The 26,242-nt window shown below is 38.7% G+C and overlaps 2 protein-coding genes across 2 annotated transcripts in view; one reads left to right on the forward strand and one right to left on the reverse strand.

Annotated features, from left to right (window-relative positions):
• Positions 1-1,085: 1,085 nt before the first annotated feature.
• The window catches only part of LOC108042446, a 47,940-nt gene continuing 22,783 nt past the window's right edge, over positions 1,086-26,242 (forward strand). The window contains exons 1-2 of the mRNA XM_044459718.1: positions 1,086-1,123; positions 6,869-7,666. Of these exons, the coding sequence (XP_044315653.1) occupies positions 7,210-7,666 (457 nt within the window). The 5' untranslated portion in view covers positions 1,086-1,123; positions 6,869-7,209. The remainder of the gene's footprint in view (positions 1,124-6,868; positions 7,667-26,242) is intronic.
• Positions 23,284-24,685, reverse strand: LOC108042445 (RNA polymerase II-associated factor 1 homolog). The gene is made up of 3 exons (XM_044459719.1): positions 24,525-24,685; positions 23,558-24,422; positions 23,284-23,489 (listed from the first exon to the last, which is right to left on the reverse strand). The coding sequence occupies exons 1-3, from the start codon at positions 24,569-24,571 to the stop codon at positions 23,457-23,459; spliced, it is 945 nt and encodes a 314-aa protein (XP_044315654.1). The 5' UTR covers positions 24,572-24,685; the 3' UTR covers positions 23,284-23,456.

The raw sequence follows: 26,242 nt of genomic DNA on the forward strand, positions 1-26,242 counted from the left end.
GATAGTTTTAATTACTAAATAATATTTTCATTTAAAGGAAAAAATATAATTTTTGTAAATTTTACAATACAAAAATTTATAATTTATTTCATTTATTTACTATTAATTTTTTATGCTTTTTTTGAAATTAATAATTAATTAATTTACTCCGAAAGTTTAAAAGCCTGGGGTAATAATTCCCTTGAGCTAAAATTGACTGAAAGGATATTTTGTGAACTAAAAAGGAATTTTTAGTTCTAAAGCAGTGAAAAGGAAGCGATAGGGATATTTTGTGCAGCCCACAGGATTTTTAGTACAAAACAAGGATATAAGTAGTAGAGAAATACGAGGAAATAAATAAATTATTGGGAAAGCAGTGCTACGAGGATATTAAACAGGATAGAAGAGAAAAGCAGTTTCTGCCATTACGAACCAATTTTATCATTATCCTACAAAGCAGTGCAAGGATATTAAACAGGATATTTGGTTTTCAAAAGAGAAGAGGAAAAATTTATGAAAGCAGTTTATGCAATAACGAACAAATTTCAAAGTACTAAAAGGACATTATCAAAATATATGTGAAAACTTTTACACAAATAATCAATTTTTAACATCATTTGTTTTAAATTTTGGGAAATATAATTTTTTAAAATTATATTTTACATTGAATTTATGTTTCCATTCTAAATTAATAAAATAATTTTAAGAATAAAACATTAATTATTACAAAAAGCAGAATTTTTTATATAATTTTTTAAGCCATTTCATGTAGATTTAATTTCCCCTTGTGAACATGCATTTAATAATCCTTTGACATTAGGCGGATATATGAGCCCATAAGTTCCCCAGCCTTTGAAAAGCTTTAACACACATTCGGAGTGCGGCGAATTGGACTCCTTAAAGCTTTTCCGACTTGTGGATGTGTGTGCTGATGGTTCCGTGTGTGTGTGTGTTGGCCAACATCGCCAGTTGCTCGTGTTGCTGTGGTAGTCGTTTTTTAGCGTGACTCGGAAGCCTTCGCCTTTGCCTTTGCCTTCGCCTATAGAAGCTATAGTTCATGCCGCCGATCTCAGTATTGTGACGGCAACCAGGGGCTGCGGAAGTGTCACACATTCGCGACCTCGAGTCCTTTCCGCGCACAACGGTAAATCGAGTGGGTCAGGCAGTTTATTCGAGTTTTCCGCCACTTTTCCGCCGACGAAGGAAAGGCGTAATTTTGAAGTGCGTTAACGAGCGGCGAGAAGATTCGGCGAAAACGTCTTTTTCACTGGCCTCGCGGAGTGAATAACGGAAAACAACAATAGAAATTTAAATATTCATGAACAGTGTCGATTGTCATCAATTGTGTGCGAGTGCGAGTGGTTGTGGGTGCCGCAAAACATTGCGGAGGACATTTCCCGCTCCTTTTCCCAATCAGGCGACAGGCGATAGGCGACATGGCGCGTCATTGTCAATCAGCAAATAGGGAAAACAATAACAACTAACAAACAGCGGACAACAATTACAATAACCAACTGTGTCAAATGTCAGCCGCATAAACTTGGATTTTGCATATCTAATCAACATACATGCAACTGCAATTAGCCATGTTTAAATGCCTAGAATGGGTATTTTTCGAAAAACAAAACGAAAACCAATTGACAGTTGACATTTGTAACGGATTAACCATGAAATTAAGCCCCCTAATCGCCGATTCGCTCGTGCGTGTCCATAAAACTGTCAAAATGAATAAATAAACTGTCAATTGCAACCAGCCCCTTGGCGCCCCAAAGTATGCAGCCAAATGTGCCGAATTCCCACTCAAAAACAAACATCGAGCATTGAACACATATACCTCCTTTCGTCCTTCGTGTGATTTATGCTCAGCCAAGCGTGGAAATAGAAGGGCGGTCTGAGGTCCTGGTTTTATGCCCCAAGTGAGGTCGGAAAAATGACGCGAAAATCGTCAAGCAATTTACTTTGCTTTTTTTTATGGCAGATAGATGAGGCACGGGGAAAAATAATAACAAATTTTATTTAATGTGAAGTAAGCGTGGGATCTACAGCTATTTTGCAGGTAGAAGTTTGTAAAAAATATCATTAAAACGTATTGTCCAAAATACGTAGATTTAAAAGCAATATCCTGAGGCCTATCAAAATTTCCTGTTTCTATTTTTTTAACTGTTGCATAATACATTTTAACAGCAATAATTAAATAAAAGTATTTCATATCATATGTCAGCCATTTAATGTGTTTTTTGTTACATCAAAATTGATTGTTTCTAAAAAAATCGAATAAAACAATGATAGTTAAAGTTAATGAGATGGAATTAAATAACCTAATTTAACGAGCTAGGGTGATTGATATGCAGTCTTTTCAGAAAAAATGAAGATACTTAATGAGAGAACACAGTTTTTTCGCCGTGCATGTGTGTGTGTGCTAGAGCTAGGCCAAAATGTGGCCCAAACATGCAATCGGGCCGCGTTGATGGCTTTAATGCCAGCTCTTCCAGCCGTGTACAAGTGCAGGAAAGTGCTCTGCACTGGTTTGTTTGGTTTGGTGGGAGTTGTGTGTGGTTTCGATGGGCCAAAGAGCTGTTCGCGCTTTTGTTGCCAAAGGATTAGCCCGCTTTCAAAAGTTGTTCACTCACAGCATAAATCCTAATTAAATTCTCCCCTTAAAAGTGCCACATTTGCAGTGAAATTAGAGCCCTTTTTGGGTTCTAAAAATATGAATTTCCACGAACACAAGGCTGTTTTGCTTTCCCTCGAATTTCCGTTTTTAATCGTACACATTTTAAACACACTTTCTGCCATTACATTTCCAAAGAATCGTCTGGTAATAATGTAATTTTAAGGCTCTTGACTCACAAGCCAATTAAAAATGGCAAAGAACTCAAAACTCAAAATCAGGGCGGCAAGAAATCTCATTTACATTGCCGTACATCTTGCAAAAGTCGGAAAAAGGTGTCCCTTGCTCTGTTCTGTTTTGTTGTGTCCTTGTTTTAGACAGGCTTACGATTGACACCTGACTATTCACCTGACTTTGGCAGGGACTTTTGTTCTGGCTGCCACCAATCAATCAAACGAGGCAAGGACACCGGGCTTTCCTTCGATGGGTCCAGAGGTGGCTTAGGTTTCCACTCGCCGAAAGTTTTCCGTCTTCGTCCTTCGGCGCGCCGAAAATTAAAATTCTTCAATGTGAGGAAAGGCATAAAAATGTATAAAATATATATGAAAAGGCTGTCGAGGGCCGAATAAATAATGTAAAAAGGGAAATGCTTTTTTTTTTCCGTTGCCTTGGGGGCCGCAAAAAGTTCCTTAAGTTGTCAGGGCAAGCCGCACGAATTTAAGCCGAAGAATTCGGGCTACATTTTCAACTCTAATGGAGTGTGAACCCACATTTATATATATACGTATATACAAGCCGAGGACTTGGCTCACCTAATCACATTGAAAGCTTAACGCCCGCCCAAGGACATATACTGAATAATGAACACCATTGTCGGTGGTTTTCGGGAGGCCGTTCAAGTTTCGGTGGCCACTTTTTGGCTAGTTGGCTAATGACCGTGGCTGGCCGGCCAAACTGGGGGCATCAATAATTCAATGGCAACTTTGAATGCGCTTTGAGCGCATTACATTTAATCAGAATTCATACAGGGCTTAGTGCGCCATGTATTTGTGTCGGTCTGTGTGATTGTTTATGCTAATAATTCATAAACACGCGCCTGTGAAAAGCCCAGACACAAACAGCCATGCACACACACGCACGCAGATGAAATCTTGTAGAATAAGGCTTATTGACAGACATCCTGCCAGGACCCTTGCTCTCTGCTCCTTGTTCTACGCCTTTCCACATCTCGCATCATTTTGGATCTTGGGCCAAGCCGCTTAGCCATGAACGCACATACACATGGCAAAAGAATGTAGTTAACGATGTACTTATTATGTAAATAATTTTCAAACTTAAAAAACAATAAGTGGCTTAACTCTTATGCACACACTATAGATTAAATTTATACTATAAACTTAATTTTCCATTAGAAAGAAACACACTTAAATGCACTCGGGTTGTATGTTAATTTTGTTGAAAAACAATTAAATTATACTTATTTCTAGTGTTGTGATTTAACAATGTTAATTGTATTTATTAATTCAATTGTGATTATTTAAACTACATTAATGTACCTAATAATGATTACAAATATGATTTAATTTTATATTTGATTTGTGTAGTTTTTTTGTTTGAATTGTAGGCACTCATTCAGATTTATTGTAATTTATAGCTTTCATTATTATTTGATTTCTTCAAAATTTGACAATAGTATTGGGAACTTATAGATATTTTCTGTCAGTGTGGGGAAGGGACTTAGATGATGCCAAGAGCAGAGCTCATAGGTGGTCTGCGAAAGGCTTCCAAAAGCTGTTGGGCAGCATTTTGTGGTCTGTGCTGGCATGCTAGGATAATAAAATGTAGCCAGGACTCGCTTCTCCCACTCCTACTCCTTGAAGCCCTCCTACATACATATGTGCCCCGGCACATTCCGGCTGCATCTGTTACCGCAGGCCAAGGAGAAAGAACAGGTTTTAATCTTTATGAAGCATATTTCATATCGCTTTTGGAACGCTTTTTTATGACTGCCCGGACGGGTCTTCTTTTCGACATTATTAAAGGGCATTTTATTGATTGGTTCCCCGGGGTTTCCTGTGGGGAATCGCAAGGCAGGTGGAGTCGCTTGATTAAAGTTGATTTTACGTGCTGTGGTTATATCAGGCTCCCAAAAAAAAAAGGGGAAAAATTATTTTCATCTCATGCTTCCCTTTGTCATTCAAAAGATAACTTACCATTTTGCAGCTTTTTTATTCGGGTTACGTTTCCTTTTAAAATAAATATTTAATATCTGCCCAGAAACTTGATAGAAAATTTGATGCTATCTTAAATGAAAACTTAATGAGGTCTTAAGTATTATTTTTACAGAACATTAGAGGAAAGTTTAATCTTGTCATTAGAAAACTTTTTAATTGTTTTATTTTGTCTCTTCCCATCTTAAAAATTCATGAAATTAATGGGTGTTCTTGGAGTTTTTGACTTCATCACTTTGAGAGGGGAGATTATTTTAAGAACTTAAATTGCGTTAGACCTGAAAAAAATGTTTATATCAATGTTTTTACTTTGTAGTTAAAGATGCTTAAAAATAGGTCTACGGTTATAAAATAATGCTAGAAGTTTTCCAATAAGAAATATTAAATAATGCTAGAAGAAATGTTAAAAATTAAGCCACTTAAATCTATTATCAATAAACATGCTTTATTTTATCCTTTTTCTTATTCCTTTTTGGCAACCATCTGGAATGTTCGCATCCGCTTCCACAGTTTAGTTTCTCATTAATCCCAACAAGTCCAGTTCAAAAGCTCGCCATTACAATTACACTGGCCAACACAACACTCACTTGGCTAATCAGCAACGAACCCACAGTCATTTCCTGCTCCTCCTCCAAGTCCTAGAACTATTTATTTATTGTTTGGTTCAAGTGCAAGGCAATAAATCTGCGCCGAAGTTTTGTGTGTGTTGAATTTCATTTTCTGTATCATTAATTACGATGGTTTGTTTAAAGAATGGCCGCACAGACCGCAATCGCCATTCGGCCGCCATTCGGTAATAAATCATTCACCTTGCACCCGAAATATAGTGAAAGTAAGAGCGGAGGAGCAAACAGGGTCAGCAGGAAAATAAGCCAGGACCTCGGTGTTTGCTTTTTGCTTTGTTTATTTTTGCCAATTTTTTGTTGGTTGCTGTTCTGTCTTGCTTTGTTTTGTTTTGTGCAACTGATAAGGATTAAGGGCATTGACAAAGGAATGCTGAGCAGCAAGGACATAGACAGGTCAGGGCGTTGCTGCACAACAAACTGCAACCTCAATGGATTTCCTCGTCCCCGCCGGCCGCTCACTCTGCGTATACGTAACAAAACGAGCCACGAATGCAATTAAATTAGACTAACAGCAAATGGCCAAGGGAGCCTGTGGGGGCGAAAGCTAGAAATGGCCACGTAAACTGATGTCCAAAAGGAAACTGGCAAAAGACCAGACCAGAGCAAACTGAAACGGACTGTCGAAGGTCCTGCGAGGGGTCCTCCCTCGGGGCGGAGTGGAGTTAACTGAAGTGCAGGGAAAGTGGCAGCTAAATGGCAAACTGAAAGGTTGAAACTTTCCCACTCGCAGAGAAAATCATGGAAAGCAAAAGTGTTGACGCGCAGGGCAACAGGTGGAAGATTTAAAAAAACATCCACTAAAATGGAGGGCATATAAGACTAGATTGGGGTATGACCAAGATTACTGATTAAAAGACTTTTAATAAGAAAATATTTAGAAATGCAAGGCATAGTGTAGTTGTCTTTAAATGCAAAAATATTCGAAGAAGGGTTTTGATTAGTGACAATAGTGACAGATCTCTTAACATTGTTACCATTTAAAAATGAACTCTTCAAAAAGAAATGAAAACTTGAGTATTTAGAGATGTAGTAATCCAAAGTGCTGTCGAGTGATTTTAAGCAATATAAAATGAGTACCAATTAAAATGGAAGGCATTTCCCGCTGCATAAGCCATTTTTAAAAATCCGTCCATTAAAAGGACTTTAAAATGTATAGAAGTAGTTTGCGAAATCAAACTCTCTTTTCTTTTACCTACCAAGCTGTTTGATATACAGATGAAAGTCATATCTTTACTGCTGCAATGGACAGCGGGAAAAAGGATTTCCATAACATTGCAAAGCATTTAAGCCACACATAAAACCCTTTAAGTCCCATCACATTTCTTGAACTCTCCACACTTTTTCCTCTCTAACACGGACATTTTGCTGCGGGGCTTGCACACCAGAAAGTGATTGCTTCATTGCTTATTTTTCCTGTGCAGTGAAGCAAATAAAGGTATGCTTAAAGTGAACTGAAATAGTTGAAATATACAAAAAAACACAACCAGCGACAGTGCGTTTGGCTCAAATATTTCATTGACGGCTAGCAAAAGTAAAAGTTTAAGTAAGCATAAAACAAAATATAATAGCAGCAACTACGAATGGCGCATTATGCTGCTACAGTCGACAAGGACGGCGGCAGCAGGGGCAGTAGTAGCAACATTAGCAGCAGCAACAGCAGAAACGGCAGCAACATCAGCACTTAAATGCAGCAACAAGAAAAATCAGCTGAAAACTGGCAAATAAAACTCAACGACAGGCAAAAACTATTAAATCTCGCTGGATGCCTGCGGCAATAGTTATTGTTAAACAACACAAGCAGCAGCAACAGAAGGAGCAGCAGGAGCAGCAGGAGCAGCAGGACCAGGATCAACGGCAACAGGAGGGGAAACAAATTTGCAATATAAATTTATGCGGATTTTTGCGTCGCAGCGGCGCCGCCGACGTCGACGTCATCGAATCGCGTAGCCCAGGCCATGCTGCTGATGTCGACGTCCCAGCAGCAATATCCACGGCAGCAGCAGCAGCAACAGCAGCAGCAACAGCAACAGCAGCAGCAGCAACAACAGCAGCAAAACCAGCAACAGCAACACCAGCAACAACAAAAGCAGCAACAACAAGGGCAGCACCGACGACGCAAGCAGTTATTATAATAATGGCGTTAGTTGTTAGCATAATACAGCAACAGCAACCATTGCAACAGCAACAACAACACTCGCTACTCTGGCCATTCTATAACGGTAAGTGCTCTTGCCCTTTCCGCAGATATGGCACTATGTTGGCCTTTGACCTGGCTACTTTTAGCTGACCAAAAAAAAACAAGCCAAAATAATGCAGTTAAAATTGGCATGTGTAGTAAATACATTTTGAATACAATTTCAAAGGCTGGTTTTAAAACAAAGAAGATATTAAACAAGAAAGGAAAGCTAACTTCGGGCGGAGCCGAAGTTGAAATACCCTTGCAGAATATTCTGCAAATTATATTCTCCAAAATTATTCATATGATGCATTCTTAATACTCATAAAAAATCCCAGCTTCCTAACTTTAAAAACACCAAAGTTATGGCATTTCCAATCATTCAGTTATATAGCAGCTATAGGATATATTCGGCCGATCCTTATGAAATTTGGAACGTCGGATTGATTGGCCAAATATAAAACTTATAGAAGGTCCCAACTTCCTAACTTAACAAACACCAAAGTTATGGCATTTCCGATCAATCAGTTATATGGCAGCTATAAGATATAGTCGGCCGATCCCTATGAAATTTGGTAGGTCAGATTAACTGGCCAAATATAAAACCCATAGAAAATCCTAACTTCCTAACTTCACAAACACCAAAGTTATGGCATTTCCGATCAATCAGTTATATAGCAGCTATAGGATATAGTCGGCCGATCCTTATGAAATTTAGTACGTCGGATTGATTGGCCAAATATGAAACCCATAGAAGGTCCCAACTTTCTAACTTAACAAACAGCAGAGTTATGGCATTTCCGATCAATCAGTTATATGGCAGCTATAGGATATAGTCGGCCGATCCCGGCCGTTCCGACTTATATACTGCGTGCAAAGGAAAGAAGGGTGTGTGCAAAGTTTGAATTCGATATCTTTAAAACTGAGAGACTAGTTCGCGTAGAAACAGACAGACGGACAGACAGACGGACAGACAGACGGACAGACAGACGGACAGACGGTCAGACGGACATGGCTATATCAACTCAGGAGGTGATCCTGATCAAGAATATATATACTTTATAGGGTCGGAGAAGTCTCCTTCACTGCGTTGCACACTTTTGACCAAAATTATAATACCCTCTGCAAGGGTATAAAAAGGAATTCTAAACTTATGCTAAACCAAAATTCATGTATACCAAATTTCTATTCCTTTCAAAACTTTTAAAACTTTACAATTTACTTCCTTATGTTATTACTTGTTTAACCATAAGCAAATTATTAAGGAATTACTTTAAGTCAGTTTACTTTAACCTAAAACATTTTTATAGGATTCTTCTTGGCTTTGTTTCATGACGATTTTTAATTGGCGTAATATCTAACACTCAAGGTTTACAATAATTAAAAAAAATATTTTTTATGATATTATTTATCATATTTAAAACCGATTTAAAAAAAACCCCACAACAACTATTTATTAAATGGCTAAATAAAAGCCGAAGGACATCTCTGGCCGTGTCCTTTCTGTCTGTTTGCTCTACTACTTGAACTTTTTGCCTCTGCTTTTGTGTTTGGAAAGGGAAAGCGGTGAAAAAAGTGGGAGAATTTCGTATTGCACACTTTTAGCTGCTGCCATAATATTTCAGAGCAATGCAAATTATGTTTACGTGCGTGGAAAATAGCTAAAATGGCCGCCGTCCGTCCATTTTGGACCTCCGCAAAGTGTGCTAAAAGTATGCTTTTAATAGTTCAAATTGCATTTATTGCATACAGCACAAATTGCTCACAACGGGAGTGGCAGCAACATCTGCCACATCTGCAACAGCCATAACAGCAATAACACGAGCCATTCATTTGTTTCGCTTTCCTGCTGAGCAATTTGTTAATAATTAATTTTCAAGCATAAAAATCCTGTGACGAGTGATGAGTTTTTTGTCAGGATATTTGCGGTTTAAATTCATTTCACTGGCGTACAGGACATTTTCTATTTTATGCTATTTGTTGTAATGCGGTCAGCATTAATTGTACATACTTTGATAATGAATTATTTTGCTGTATTGGGCTTAATAGTGTTTAATAAATATTTTACATTTTTCGTTTGGCAAATTGAATGTGTGGAATCGTGACAAACAAAACAATTGTAATTAGAGGGAAATGTAAACATGTGGTGATCAAAATGTCACAAAAATATAATGTTTAAAATATAATAAGCAGTTTAATTTTATACAATATATTTGATGTTAACTTAAAGAATCCGAATACATTAATAGGTAAAGTATGTTTACTTGCTTCCGCCACAATATGTTTGTACTTAACCAATATTGGATAAATAATCAATTCGAAATCGCTGGCTCAATTACCTTTATGCAAATAAATACAACGTTTATTAATACATAATAATTAAGTATGTGACAGCATTCCTTTTTTATTGTGACGAAATGAAAGTATGCATGCCGGCCCAAATATTTATTAATTAATTTTGCAATCAATGTTACCTTAAAATTTGCAGAACCACATATGCACATATGCAATTTCACACACTTTCAATTGGAGAAATATTTGACAGTTTCCCCTTCTGTTTATCTCGACTTGAGTGATGGAAACTGATTGCCTTCAGATGCTGGGGATATTCATTGCATTTGCTTGAACGTGTCAAACGAAATTGAAATTCAGACACATTTCTAGCCAGCTTTAGCATCCCATTTTCCGGCATCCGTTCTTCAGTTCCGGATGGTCAATATTTAATATTTACACGAACATTTTCCGGGCTTTTCCAGGGAAAGCCTCCTGCTGTCTGCCACTCTTCCGCTTGGATTGTTCCACCCATATTGGCATAATTATCTTCTGCATCATTATGCTGGGAAAACTACTTAAATGCGTGTGAGTTCTGGATTTTCCCAACCATTTCCAACTGCAGTTGTCTGCGCTCTGCGGCTGCTGATTTATTGCCTGGCTCATTGTCTAGTTCTGGCTCAAATTCCCCCCCCCTTCCGTTTTCGCCCCGCCAATTGTCTGCGGTTTTACCGCAATAATCTTGTTTTATTAGTCTCCAGCGTAATTTTTCTACAGTTCGTTCTTTTTGGGCTTTGGTTTTGGTTTTGGTCTGGCGTTTTTCTTTGTTTTTCCTTGCCTTTTCTCTCGCATTTCCAATCTTTTTTTGCGGTTATTTCCTCCTGCGGTTCGGACCTAGGGGGATTTTCCCATTGGCTTTTTCTGTTGGCCCGACTTGTTTTATTTCCTATTCCTGTTTTATTTGCCCTTCGTCTTATCTCATAAATAATTCATTAATATTTTTCAATTGATTTATCCCCCAGTCCCGAATTTGTCAATGGCCAAACGAGTTTTCCTCTCAATACCCAAGCCTAGAGGAAAACGCTACATGTCCGGGAAATCCTGGCGAGAAAGTGCCGAAAGACGGCGAACGGAAAGTGGAACACTAGACGAGTTTGTTTGTTTATCACCGCCTCTGTCGAGAGTTTAAGCAGCCGCTTAAAGTTGGCCAAGTTGAGCTGGGAAAAGTTATCAAATATTGCCGGGTGGACTTTTCATATTCTGCCGCCACTTTGCGGTCTTGATCTTGAGGGGCCAAGTTTTGCCCACGAGTGCTCATTTCGAACCTCTGGCCTGCAGACCATAAATACATTTGTTTAATGACCGAAAAGGTCCGGCCTGCAAATGACCAAGCAGCGTTAACAAATCTTCAAAAATTGTTGCTCACAAAGTGCCGGCCAAATTTTTAACTAATTAATGAAATTTATGTCGGTCAACTTTTCAACGTTAACAGCACGGGGACAAGAAAAGCGGGAAAAATGAGGCCATCGTGGCAGCTAATTAAATGCAATTAGAACGTCCTTGAGGGGGCGCAAAATAGATAGTTGTTGGCCCCTGGAATTATGTGCCATCCCCTGAAAGTTTGCCCATAGAAAGTTTGTTTGCTGCTGATGCCAGCGGAATCTGCAAATTTATAAATCAATATAAAAGCCTTTGCAGTTGTGCGGGCCTCGGCAATTTCCTATAGTTGTTAGGCTTGATTAGAGCATAAATTCGCTTTGATTTTACTTTCGGCCTTCTTCGCAATCCGAGGTGGTTTTGTACTCCCATTCAATTAGCTCTGAATAGTTTCAGTTCCAGTGCAATTTATAGTCATGGTTTTCGATTTAGTTAATAAGGGATATTAGTCTAATATGGTTATAGCTATTTGCTCCCTATCATTTTTGTCATTAAGAAAATATCCAGCTGTTGTTATATAAATATAATTCTTATTAACTTAGGTTGCTTAAACATATCTATAAATATTAATAGATGTGTTTGATTTTACTCAAATGTAATATTAATAATGTAATGTAATAAGTTTATAAGTTCCTGGTTTTAATGCTAGCTACACAATATATTTTATCCCAATTTGTTTATAAATGGCTAACATATTTAATTAGATTTAGAAGCTCTTTCCCACCTGTGGGAAAACCTCCGCCTCCACTTTTCCGACCTTGTTAGCAATTCGCCACTAGTTCAAGGTTTTGGCTTTTGCTCACTTCCTCTTCGAGGACACTCTTAATTTGGAAGGTGTGCTGGAAATTCATCTCAGAAATTCACCTAATTAACACGTTCTAAAAACATGTGTTGGTTTTTATGTTGTGTTAGTTGTGTGTCCTTGCTGTTGCCAAGTTGGGGCCATGAAATTAATTTCGAGCCATGTGCGCCATTTTTAGCATCCAAAAGTTGCCTGTTCGTATGAGTAAATGTCAAAAACTTTGCCATCGACAAGAACTTAATTATGTAAAGCATGGAATAAAAATAAAACTAAAATACAACCAGGTAGGGGTACATGTGTACTACTACATATTTTTGCAACTAGAAGAGTGGTTGCGCCTTGAAGGGCTGCCATGAATTTTTTGAAACGCGCACATGACAGGCGAAAAATGAAAAATATAAGCAGGAAATAAAATATTGGGTAAGGTGCATCCTGCGAGGCGGCGAACTGCACATCCTGCCGCACATCCCTACGCATCCTGGCCGCATCCTGGCGGCAAACCAGGACCCAAAGCTAAACGGCGACCATTACCGCGACGTCGAGTAGGAAATATCTGGTGGCGAGAGTATCCGAGGGGTAAAATTAGGTCAATTGCGTATACGACGCGTTGTGAATCGGGCATCCTGTCTGCCAGTGTTTGTATGTTCGTGTGCAGGTCCTGTGACCAGGATAGCCGCGTGTTGTTCATTTTCGCTTTAGTTTTTTCCCGCTGCCTTTGCCGCATCTTCCCTTTGCGGGTTGTCAACGTAATGGGCTAAATATATATAAGAATATGTACACACAGCTGCAGCCAAGTTAATAGAGCAATTAGAAAAAAGGAATAAGAAATGAATGTCCTGGCACTTACAATTTAATAATGACTATTAGATAGTTGCTAAGCGTAACAAAAAATAATATTTTAGATATTATTAAAATTTGATTACTTAGAAAATATAAAATTATAGATAAACAATTGCAAATTTAAGAACTATTTTCTCCCCTTGAATCAGAGTTACAAGCAGAGTTTTTGGAGCAAAAAGTAAAAATAATTTCGGTCGATATACATAAATGATTTGTATGATACAACTACTATTTTTATCACAATTGTGCATATGTATAATTCCTCCTATATACGCCGCATTTAGCAAAAAAGGAACCAGGCGATAAATTAAAGCGAAACTTGCTCGCATCGCCCTAAAAGTTGTTGGCCAAACTTGCGCATATAATTTAAGCGCAGAGCGAAAGAAGAAAAAACGAACTTGGGCAACTTACTTAAGGCCCATAACCCACTCATACAGAAAAAGTACACTCTGGCCTGCTTAAAACTACAAGAAAAATTTAATTTGGCCAGCGGAAAGTAAAGGAGGAACCGAAATGAACCAGGCCGACTGGAGTCAGACACAACTGGCTGGGTGAAAATGGGAAATGGAAAATGCCGAAGCAGCAGCAGAAGACGCTTGGCAAAAACTCCGCTAATAATGTGAAACTTTATTAATTTGCTCTACACTGCAAGCTGTTGGCAGGAAGAAAAGGCGCGGAGCTGAATTTACAGCTTGCTAATTTGGTTAATTTGGTTTTCTAGTAATTTTCCCCCCTTTGGAGCGTCGGCTGTGCAATTTTCACTTTCCTTTTTCCACAGCCCAGGCCCCAATTTTGCGGCTATTTGCATTCTCTTTCCCACTCGCCTATCTGCCCCGCATATTTTCGCAGTCTGCGATGCATTTCATTAATTAAATTGCAATTTCTAGCTGCGTTTTTTCCCCCAGCGAACGTTTTTCTCATGTTAATTTTGTACTCAGTCTGGCGGTATTTTTTACAGCTGGAAAATCTCTGTTTTTTTTCAATAGTTTTTCAGCACACACACACTCTTAATATTCTTCATTTTCTTTATATAAATTTTGGTCCTTTTTTCTGCGGTGCCCAGCCTTGTGTTTTTTTTAAGGGTATTATTTTAAAATAAGTTTTATTGCATTTTCTTTTTGATGAGCTTGATGCTCCCCGGAAAAAGAAATCATTGCTTTGACAGGGAAATTGCATTCACTGGCATCGGGTACAAAGTTTAAGCTCCTTACCTGGGATATATATACGCGAATGTGTTTTCCAACCAATTAAATATGACCTGTTCATTGCGCTGGTATAAATAAAACATTTTTTATTGAACGCCAGCCAAAGTCAACGAACTCAAAGGCACTTCCTCGTGGCAACAGTGCGTATGAGTAATGGCCTTCGGCATCCAGTTGTTTAAATTGAACCACAGTCATCTATGGCGCTTGGAGGCCAAAAATACATGACAGCCAATTAGCAACGATTTGTTTGACTTACGGCATACGAATATAGGCGAAACTTGGAGCCCCGAAAGCTTTTAACCAAACGAAGAAAAACCTTTCAGACCCGAAATGCCACATTTCCGCCATCGATTTGGCTTTCAATTGCCCCGCTTTTCCCGATTTCCCCCGCCCCGCTGACTCTTTATATTTTCCTGCCTGCGAAGGAAACGGAACTGATGTGCAGAACTTAATGTGGGCTTAAGCAACCTTGTAACCGTAACATAAATATTGCGCAAAACCAACAAAGGTCTTAGGGCACTGAAAAAAAGTATCAGTGACTTTTATTATATATTTTTTATAAAAGGAAAAATCTAGATTGATTAAATCAGATTTTTAATCAGTTCAAACTAAATGGTTACTTATCAACATGGTAAGAGTTCTTAGCTAAGTTTTCTGTACCATAAAAATACAGATTTTTCTGAGTGTAGCAAAGCACACGTGGTTGCAGGGTACAGAAGTCATTCAGCCGAAAAAGTTTTTGGCGGCAGCGGCACCGACTGCGGAATTAGTTGTGCAAGTATAAAAATTCACACATCAGCTGCAGTGCATAAGCACGAAAAATGGAATAAAAAATCTACTCGTATGTTGCAACGAGCAGATATCTAGCATAGAGATTAAATTGAAATTTGCATGCAGCTTGCGGGCAAATGTTCGGGCAAAAAGTCCCAGATTTATAATAGTAAAGAGTGTTGGTAGAAAAATAATGCATTTATTTAGCTTACGGTCACTTTTTATTATATTTTATATTATATTTTTGATTCGTATATTCCATTATTTTGTTTTCCCATATATCAAAATTTATGATTTAGGTTTGAACAAGTTATTTTTTTATTATTTCTCTGTTGCATAAAATCAAGACTAATTTGGAAACTTTGGCTTGAACTTTTAACAATGTATTCTGGTTCTTAAAAAACACACACCATTTAATTTGAATTTTAAATTTATATTTGTGAAACATAGAATTTCCGGAAAAATGCCTCAACATTTAACCCTATTAAAATAATATACCCTTTTTTGTTTAGAGTACAGGGAAAGCATAATAATAATTTGCATTTACTGTTGTTGCTATGCGGCGTGCCCCAATGCCTCGCAGAATCTGATTCAGGTGCGAGTGCTGCAGCAGCATCTGAGGCACAAACAGCAGCAACACGAACAGCAACAGCAGCAACATCAGTGGCAACAGCAACAGCAGCAGCAGATGCCGCATTAATTGCGCCCAAACACAGAGAGCACATCATTTGTGTCAGCATTTTGTGTGGGCTGGAAAAACTGGTAGAGCTGGAAAAGTGGTGGGTGGGTGGGTGTTGCAAAAGGAAAAGCGGCCCACAGCCAGCGGGCAAAGCAACAACAGCTAAACAGGCCAAATACAAATGCTAAACATACGTTTACAAGCCAACACGCACACATACTCGCACATTTTGCATTGCGGCAATAAAATAAATTGCAGACAAAAATAAAAAGCGAACTCCAGGAAAATAAGGAATGAAAACATATGTTAGCCGGCACATATGAAAAAGGGAAAACTATTTGCCGGGAGAATGCTGTAATGGGAAATACGCTTTGCAGTAAAGGTTTCTGAAATTATGCTTGTGCGGAGGGTTTGGTCGGGTGTTTGATTTGATATTTATCAGCGTTTTTAGTGTTATATTTAGATTGGAGCAAAAGAAGGAATGTGGAGGGCTCACATTTAAATGATAAGAATGGAAGTGGGGATGTGGAAGTTGAATGAATTGTTACGAGACGATGAAGTCATCTGTGGCATTAGCATTGAGATGATTGATTGGGTATTACACAGTATTTCTCAAAAGGAGAGCTTAAAAATACCTAACGTAATTGTCCCATTTTTGGAAGGATATTAAATTTAAATAAATTACAAAGGACAATACTAGAAGGAATGGTTTTTAGTCAAATTAATTTTATTTTTAGAAAATGTGAATTAGTAATTGTAGATTAAGTATTATAATATTTAATTAGAATAACTAAATGTTGTGTCTTTTGCTACGTGCCCATATGATCATTCTTTTTATCTTGTTATATTTAAATTTTTCTAACAACATTTGGCACATACAAAGTGTTTACTCAGTGGACACTTAAACTAAAACCCGATGATCTCTTTTCCATGTAGAGTCATCTTGTTATGCTGATTAAGAATCAACATCTTGGCTGTCTCCAAAATGTCCCTTCTTATACACACAGATAACTTCACATCCTGTTTTATGGGCATAAAAGGCAATGCAAGTATAGACATATACAAACACAGTCGCATTGCAAAGTGCAGCTTTAGCTTTTTACATATTTTGTAGCTTTTTCAGTTCAGCCCGCCTCAGTTTCTTTTCTATTTATTTTTAGCTGCTGCGCTGTGCTTAATATAAATAAAAATAAATGCGTACATCTGAAAATCGTTATTATACCCTGCTGCTCACTATCTCTTACAGGCTTTTACACAAAGAGAAAATCGGTTTAATAATATAGGAACGCTCAGCTAAACCTATTAGATTAAATAAGTTCTTATAGTTGTATTCATGTTGTCATAAAAATAAGATATGTTTTTGTGTGTACTTGTACAAGACAAATGTAAACGTTAAAATTATAAAAACAAAAATATTTATAAATATAAAACTTTTGAGATAACCTTTTTATTTGATTATTAATTATACTATTTTAAAAGATGGAAAAAAAATTTGTTAAATGAACGCTAAAAAAGTGTTGGATTTCCCTTTTTTGCAGTGCATTTTCCTGTCGCTTTTCACCGCTTTGCCGGCGGCGGGCTCTTCTGTTTTTCATCGTCTTGTTGCCGTCGTTTTTCGTGCATTTTAAGGCAAAAATGGAATTGCTTTTGGCCGTCTGCGTGTGTGTGAGCATAGGGTCTTGCGGTTGGCCAAAAAAAGAATTTTGCTGGCGTTGGCTTTGCTTAACCCAAAAGTGCAATGTTTGCAAGGATGCCCATTGCTAACAAACAACCGTTCACCACCCACCACCCACTTCACCCACTTCGTGTGTGTCAGTCAAACAGACATTGTTGCCCGTCTTGTTGGCTGCATTTCATTTTTGTGGCGCAAGGACATCGAAATGCCTGCGGCTGTCTGCAACACACAGAACATAAATTTGCTTAAAGATTGACCAACAAAAAAAAACTGGGGACTGGGGGAATGGGGGAATGGGCAAAATGATGTAAAGTGCAAGCAAAATACGGGTAAACAATGGGCGAAATAGAGACGCAGTCGCAGACACAAATAGACAAAGGTCAGAAGACCATGGATAATTTGGGCTCGAGAAGGAAAATCCATAGCACACACTTCGGGGCAGACTGTCTGGGTTCGTCGGGCTGATTGTTTGCAAATGAACTTTAAGCCACTTGCCCTCGGCCACGCCCTCGTCCCAACGCCCCCGCCCCCTCACCCTCCTCTATTCATTTCAATTTTCTTAGCTTCCGTTGCCATGGAACTCTTTGTCCTTTTATTAACACATTTTCCTTGGAATTGGCGCTGCGGGTTTTATTATGGCCCAGCCAAAGGGTTTTGCAATTCGCCCAACGGAACAGGGGAAAACAGAAGAGAAAACATTAGATCTGATTATATTGCACTGCATGCCGTCTGTCCAATTTGCCGAGTAAATTGTTTGCTTACACTCGGAGAAAAAGGTTGGATTATCAATTCAAAGGAAGATCAACAAAAATAATTTCTAAATAAATCAGATTTTTGTTTTATAGTTTATATAAATATTGCACTAAAATGGTCCATCTATATTTCATTACAATAAAAGAATTTACTGTTAATGCCAATAAAATATCTTAAAATAGTGACCATGAAAATTCAAACCATTAAATACAAATCAAGTCGTACATAGAAGACCATAACCAGCTCATACAAATGCTGGTGCATGGAAATTCAATATCCATTTTAACCATTGTATTGGAAACCATTAAACATTTTTTTCAGTGAGTTTACGCATTGCGCTTTTCACTTTTTGCTAATTTTTCGACAGGGTCAGTGACGTTTCATAGAAAATTGTGTTAAATTTGAAGAGCTTTCTCTTTCATCGCTGTTCTCTAATCCCTGGCTTGTTGTTATTAAAATTACTTCAAATAAAAAAACATTAATTTAGCTTAATAAGGCTGTGCTAAGAATATATCTAAGCAAGCATAAATTATGTAGAATCTGAGTTATCTTTAAAATTTCACCAACAATTAGGTTCCCCTTTAAGATTTAAGTAAACAATTTGCAAGCCCGCCTTTAGAAGTTGATATATTAAAAAGTACTTAAAGGCTTTCTTGAGATTCTTTGCGTTGAGGCATTTTCCCAACAATTTGAGTTACGACCCCGAAAACATTTAGTACGTGCATTTCAAGTTTTCGCTAGACTTCTTTGTTTTCTTTTTGCTTCGAAACCCTGACCTTTTCCATTGTTCCACTTGTTTTACTGGGTGAAAATTTCTCGTGGCTGACCATTTGTTTGCATTTGTATCTAAATAGTTTGGCTAAAAGTTTTAATTTGTTTGATACAAAATTGCTTGCTCCCCTTTAGTGCAAAACTAAAAAACAAAAGTCAGCTTTGTGCGATAGTTTAATGATTCATGATTGGAAAGTTAAGTTTATGCAGCTCATGATTTGTGCCGGGAGTTAGAAATAATTTATTACACGCCTGACGCAGCTCACAGAAAGAATAAGAGAGATAGGAAAAGTTGGCCAAGAGTCGAGGAAGAAAAATAAATAAAATTCAGTAGAAGATAATTAATAAATGGCGAAACGAGATCGATAAGTTATGGCCAGCATAAATCTAAGATATATTATTTTTCCATTTTTTGCCCACTCAGCGGCAATCATTTTCCAATTCGTCTCCTCTTCTACACATTTTTGCATACGAAGGCAAGTTTAAAGGAATCTTTAATGAAAAATAAAATAAATACCCAGCGGTGTTGGCGGGTTGTTTGCTAACTTGGCCAGGAGGTCCTTCGCCCAGGCTCCTTTCTCTCAGCCCGTTTCCTTGGCCTCTGATTACCTGGAAAATGCCAGGCCACATCAATCAATCGAGGCGGCAAAGTTTTATGCAACTTTCTGGTCCGTTGCGGTGTCTAACCAAGCCAATTAATTTGTGGTTTACATGCCATTCCGCTCGTCAATAAATGCCGCCCACCGCCTACTTTCCGCACTCCTGATTCATCGCACACCCTCGGGCATTTCGATAGGAGCAACGAGCAGCCCATAAATAATGGAAATCAACATTGCAAATTTTCCCAAAGAAATTTCAATGGATGGGGAAGCAAAACATTTGATGTAAAAAATATGGCCAACAATACCATGCCCTTTTTGGGCCTCAATTTTGCGGCCAGTAACGTTCGCATTGAATCGAATTATTTGCTGACTTGTTGCAACAACAATAATAGGCACAAAACTTTTGATTAAGGCATTTTTTCGGTTTAATTAACTGTTTTGTGAGCGTGTATGAGGCGATTGAGTATAGGAAATGGAATCAAATATAAAGGAATGGAATGTTGTAATTGCCATGGAAATTCTCTCACCAATAATTCACCTGCAATTAATTGGGTTTCAAATATCTTGAAAAGTTAGTGCCTTTTAAATTATTTTACCATTTCTACAGAATAGTTGTATTAAATATTTAAAAATGAAATGGAATGGTTAAAATATTTAAAATATTTTTATTATAAGCAAACAATTTATTTTCTAACACATTATTTTGTTATTACTATTTTTAACTGATTAGCTTAAATAAAAATTTGTATATTTTCTTGTGGGCTATTATTTAAAATAGTTAATTTATTAATATAATAAATATACAAATTATATTAAGGTGTTGTTAAGCCATTTATTAGTTGATAGAGTTCAAGGAAGAAAGAGTATCAGCAACTGAACTTTAGACACAGTTTCTAAGTGTATCAAGTATCCGACCGGGTGAAATTTTTGTGCTGATTATGAGTTTTGAGTTGGGGCAGCAAGAGGCTCATTAGGAGGCTTTGGGTGGCCATACTGGCATACCGCACTTTAATTTTTTCTTGTCTGCGGTAATCTGCCAGTGCACTTAGCTCTCAGCAGTGGCCATCATCAGCTTTTCGCAGTTTTCCTCCGCTTTCCTTGGCCGTTTAATGCAGTCCAAAGAGCACTCGAGCAGGGGAAGAAAATGCTCGAGGGGTGGCAAAGGGGGCGCCTCTCACGGAAAAGTTGCAGTTGACACCATCTTATGAAATTAGTTTCTTTTCTCCCCATTTTTGACTTGACATCGTTTTGGCCGCTGCTGGCACTTGAGGGTCGCCGTCTTCTTATCCTTATTTTCTCGTGTCCTTCTTGTTCTCCTTGTGTAATGTGAATATTCGTGCGGACATCGCTGCCAGCGTCAACAAAAGGCAATGTCGCAGCATAAATCCTGGCCAGAGCTGCTACTCTTACTCAGCCTCCAAGCTAAGCGTTTTTGTTTAACTTTACACTTGACCCTTGAAATGGCCAACTTTAGCTGACTGGAATTTATGCTTGTGAATTTGTTGGCTACTGCGAGGAATTTCGTAAGATATGCAGGTGGAATTCCGCATTCATTTCTGTCTTCATTTGTCTAAATTTTGTAGTTTTTGTCTTTAAGATTAAATATATATATAAAGTAAAATAATAAATTTGTGTTGGTCATAAACTTCTTACTTAATTTTATAATAACTTATGAACTAACTAAGCAAAGAACTAAAGCTAACGCTCTTGAATAGTAAATAATATTTCCTTTAAGGACTGCTACTTTTACCATCAGAAAAGGCGTTTTCCAAAACAGCAACGTTGTAATATTAGTGACAGTAAAATATTAGAAGCGAACGGAAGGCAAAGCACCGATTCGTTATATAGATCATGAATCTTTTTTATTGCAAATTAAGGATTAGCAAGTGGGAAAGTGCCATCTCGCTGGAATTTACGTTTTATGTTTATGAGGTCAGCTAAGAGAAAGAGCGGGCTTATGGCCAATAAGTATTGAAAACCGAGAACGGGTTTGACCTTTTCGTGTTGCCATAATTCTTGACTCACGCTTTGTTTAGACGGGCGTGGTCGGGTCGAAAAACACACACTCGCCAACAGCTCGAGAGTCGGCAAACAAATCTGTTTAATTAAGGCGAAAGTCCACTCCGAGGAAGACAGGACCTACATCCTGCTGCTTCGTCCTATCTCGACTTCGTCCTTAGCTCTTTGGCTCCGTGTGAGCGATGAGGTGTTGGTTAGCCTTTGGGCCAGGCAAATTGCTTGGTCAGTTCTTTGAGGCCGGCAAACACACTCACACGCCCCAAAGAGTTCATTTCAGTCAAGGATTCGGCAAGGACCAAGGGGCATCAACGGGGATCAGGGGAGATGTGGAGATGGCTAGGTGCCAGAGCGATAATTTGTTGCCAGCCAGTCGCAACCTCTCGTAACTTAGATGCTGCCAAAAAAACAGAAGCTCAATTTATAAATGAAATCGTTTCGTTGCCTTCTCCGCCACACGCAGAAAAATAGGTTGGGCTGGGTTATTTTAAAGAATTAACAATTATTAGCTGTATTATTATAGCTTTTAATCACTATAAAAAATATATCTAGTTTTAAATTTTCCTAGATTTAAAACCTTTGAATTAAAATCCCAAAAAAAGCTAGCTTATTGGCTTCTAACTCGCACATTATTTATTCTGAGTGTACTCCTCCCAACATACTCTGCATCCCTCAGGGTTTCGCCTCTTTTAAGCGAGATTTGAATTTCTTTTTGTATTACTTATCGCCTTGATAGATACACTTGGGTCCATTTGATTGCTTTGATGTACGGCTAAGAGAATGGCTAAGAGAAATGGAAGCCGAAAGGAAAATTCAGGGAGTATAGTGAGAGAAAGGTCGTTGAGGCGTCTTTGATTTGTTGCGGGCCCAATGCACTTGAATTTGTTTGCCTTTGATGTCGGCACATTAGTTTTGGGCTGATTTGAAAGCCTCACAGTTTCCGTTTTTCTTCTCCTTTTTGTGTTTGCCTCCAAATGAACTCTTTATCACTTTTGTTTTTTCCCTGCCGCAGAGCAACAGTTCCGCAGACCGCAGGAATGGCATTGGCTAATCTATTTAAGCCATCATGCAACGTGACGCGCTGGATGCAAGTTTCTGGCCAGCAAAATTGTGGCAGGTTGGCCATTCCCCCAGCGACATCTGCTGCATGCGACATCCCAGAAATGGGGGAATGGCATGGGTTTCCTGCCAAATCGCTGCCACAACAAATTCGGAGCGTCTGGCCAAATGAAATAGGATTCCGCAGTGAACCACAGTGGCGGAGAGCTGCGCGAAAAAATAAAATAAAATAAAATTCGTGGCTCAGAGGAAACGTCATAAAAATTGTCTATTTCTCACATTGATTCTGCCCCGGCAAATATATACTACACTTGTGTGGCAAGTCCATAGAAATGCTTTAGAATCGTGGCAGCTCTCGCCAAGATTGCCAGGAACATGCTGCACCACTCCACATAAAAAGGACACTGGGTGGAGTTGTTGTGGATAGTGGGCAGCCAGGACTCACTTCCCAGGTTGATTCTGTTGCCTGGCAACTTTTTCCTGCCAGTTGTACTGAATAGGATAATAAACAAGAACGGCCCTTTCAGTTTAAGTTTACTTTCGAGCATTAAGTTCAACTTAATCGTTTTGAATTTTTAGTAAAAATAAAAATAATTTGAAGAGAACTCTGGTAATCTTTTCAAACCAAATTTCATTCATCATCTTTGTTCACAAAACCCAAAAGATTCTTAAATTACTCGATAAATTTGTATGACTTACACCAATTGTAGTAAATAAAATATTTCAAGCAGAAATATGAAAAGAGCATAGCCAAAACTTCAGACTAGTTTTTCGGAATTTTGATTTTTATTTATGCAATATTTTCAGGTATTTCCAGTGGAAATTTCTTTCAATTTGTGAGAATTTCATATCAATTTTGTTATTGCCTTATTTCATCGCTGGGCAGTTGTTTTCTCAACAGGGAATTTCAATCATGCGATGGGATCCCTTCCTGCCCAAAATCAATTCCTCCCTATTTTGTTTCCATTGGTACTCGTTTGACCTGCTGTGTGGATGTATAGTTTGTCTATGAATTTATTGGCATAAATTTGTGAGTGGTTTTCTGAGACTTACCAGCAGACACTTGTTGGCCATAGCCTGTGGGCGTGGCAGCTCCCGCCTCAATTTCATATGTTTCTCCACACCTACGTAATAGAGACAGCCGTCTCGTTCCTTGAGTATAAAACACTCTTCAAGCTCCGCGTTTTCAGCGGTTTTCTCTTCGCTATAACGCTGATCTGATAGATATATCTGCTCTCCAGTTTGGTCCGACTGTTGGATGGGATTAAAGTTCACCAGATAGTTGCCGCAGTCCTTGATTAAATTCTGGCTATTGTCATTGGGCGCAACATCGAACTGTATTTGGATGAAGTTGAAGCTCTGGAAATTGGAGTCTGGAAAAATCGGAAGAATGGAAACGGGTCGAGCATCGCTCCTTGGATTTGTGGGATGCCGGTAAACGGGTTGCTTGATCTCCTCGAAGGTCCTGTCAATCATCTGCCTCTGCTGTTCCAGGCTAATGGCCTGCAGGCTTTTCAGGACCTTTGGCTCGGCAGGAGGACGCTGTAATCCTGGGCGAGGAAGTGGAGGAGGAATCCGCTCCTTGGCTAACATCTGGGCGGATTCCTGGGCAGGACTTGACTCAGGCTTGCCATTGCCACAATGCAGGGCATCTGTATCCGCCAGCAGAGGTGCATCCCTGGGATCCATTTGCTGCACATTCCTGGGTGGCTTTTCGTAAACCAAATGGTTCACTAAATCGACGTCAAATAGCGAATGAAGACCCCTGAAATGATGCAAGAAGCAGGACTCCTGTTCGGGATACGAAACCGGATCCAAAGTGTACTCCAGAATATCCTTGCCGCAGGGGAGAAATTTGCAATCTAGCGACGGACCGGGCATATCATTTTTGTAGACAATGCGGCAGATGAACTGATTGCTGGGGGGTGGGGGGTGGTGTATAGAGAGTGGGGTGGGGGGTTGGAGGATTTCGCTGTGAAATTGGGTTGGGCTTTGCAACGAAGTGGTTCCCCCTACTCACTCCTGCTCGTCCTCCTTCTTCGTTTTGTCCAATTCATTTGCCGCCATTATGGAAGATCTGCTTTCCTCTTGTTTTCTCGTGCTCGTGTTCGTTTTGCTTTAGCTGCTTTTGCTGCTTATTGTCGGTCTCCCGTTCCAATTGCTCGACCAGTTTTCTGTTTTGTGCTTCGTCAGTCGGTTTGACAGGCGGCACAGCTCCTCCTGACAGATCCGTCAGCAGCAAGTTGGCAGCCCAGCTCGACATGGCCAAAACTAGTTGCCGATAGCACCTCGCGTTGGCAGTGGATGAATTAACACCGCGGGCCTTTTAATTATTCAAATAAATAGTAACTAAATTAGTAAAGTAAAGGAATCATTCACAATGACCTACAATAAAATTCAAAGTGCTTAGATAGCTAATAATCAAAATTATGAACCAATCTATCGATATACAATGACTACCCCTAGTGTTAAATAAAAGTTAAACGCCTTAAAGTGTTGATAAGCTGACAAGAAATACCAACACGTGTCCCTAATCAGTTTTAGTGCGTCGTTTTTGCCGAGGTGGGGAGTTGACTCGCCCGTAATCAGCCGACTTTAAAATCCCTTCCGTGTCACTACCACCCACTCCCACTCCCACCCACACTTGCCCCCTCTTTAACCCCCATCAACATCCGCAAGATGCGGGCCACTCGACCCTAATGGACTCTGACTTGGCCACCTTAGGTTTTGGCCAGTGCTAAGCTCATTACGTGCCACGCCCCCGCAACGCTTCCGCACATTCAATTGCAAACTGTTGTTGCGGTGGCGAAGGATGGAAATTTGGCACTGAAAGAAAAAGTCAAAGGTGTCAAGTAGTAGTCATATCATGGAAAGTGTAGCAACAAGATTACAAGTTTATCAAATATTTAATGAATTAATGGGAACACACTGTTTGCCTTTGTTAAAAATTTACGAAATTGAAGAGCCACAATATTTTAAAATTATATTCCCCAGTGCTGTTTATAACCTAGATTAATTTATTCTTAAAGTTGTTTAAAAGCCGTTGAAGATTTTATACAGCAAAATTTAAGTAATAATTTTGATGTTTTATTTCTATCAACTTTATTTAAGACACTTTAAAAAAATTAAAGAGCCAAAATAATACAGCTTAAATAAACGGTTGTCTTTAAACTATCTCTATATTTATTTTGGGGTAAGACAGAAAACCGATTGGGTTGGAATTCATATTAATGTACCTACAAGTTTTAACTTATTTTAATTTTTTTTAACACATTAAATCTTAGTAGATAGAGTTTTTCAAGATTTCCTTTTCTTAGTGAAATATTAAACAAACTATTCCTAATAGAATCATTCATTTGGCTGTACTTTTCATATTTTTAATATTTTTATATCAACAAAACTTAATATTTTTTAAAGTTAAGTCTTTTATTTTTGATATATGTAGGCATATTCCTTAAGAAATAATCAGGGCTAATTTCCAGTGTGGTTGAAGGAGGCTGGCTGATGGTGATGAGCCAGTCGCCCGATAAGAGTGGTTGGAGTCCTGGTCGTGGCTCGTGCTGAAATTAATTGATGCGACAATGGCTGAGCAACGACTAACTTAGGCCTCCAACTCAATTCAGGCCGCCACATCATGAGCTCATCATCGTTGCAAGGGGCAGGGAAATGAGGGACGGGGAGAGGGGGGCTGCTGAGATGGGAGGTGTGCCATGTGGATGCCACATTCTGAGGGCTGTG

This window comes from Drosophila rhopaloa, unplaced genomic scaffold (assembly GCF_018152115.1).
Source record: "Drosophila rhopaloa isolate 14029-0021.01 unplaced genomic scaffold, ASM1815211v1 contig_2, whole genome shotgun sequence".
In the NCBI taxonomy this organism is placed as follows: domain Eukaryota; kingdom Metazoa; phylum Arthropoda; class Insecta; order Diptera; family Drosophilidae; genus Drosophila; species Drosophila rhopaloa.

Coding starts and splice junctions, on each gene's coding strand:
- LOC108042445 (XM_044459719.1), bottom strand. CDS start 24,571: ATGGCGGCAAATGAATTGGACAAAACGAAGAAGGAGGACGAGCAGGA. Junction 24,423..24,524: donor AAGAAGGAGGACGAGCAGGA/GTGAGTAGGGGG, acceptor CCCACCCCCCAG/CAATCAGTTCATCTGCCGCA. Junction 23,490..23,557: donor TGGCCAACAAGTGTCTGCTG/GTAAGTCTCAGA, acceptor ACATCCACACAG/CAGGTCAAACGAGTACCAAT.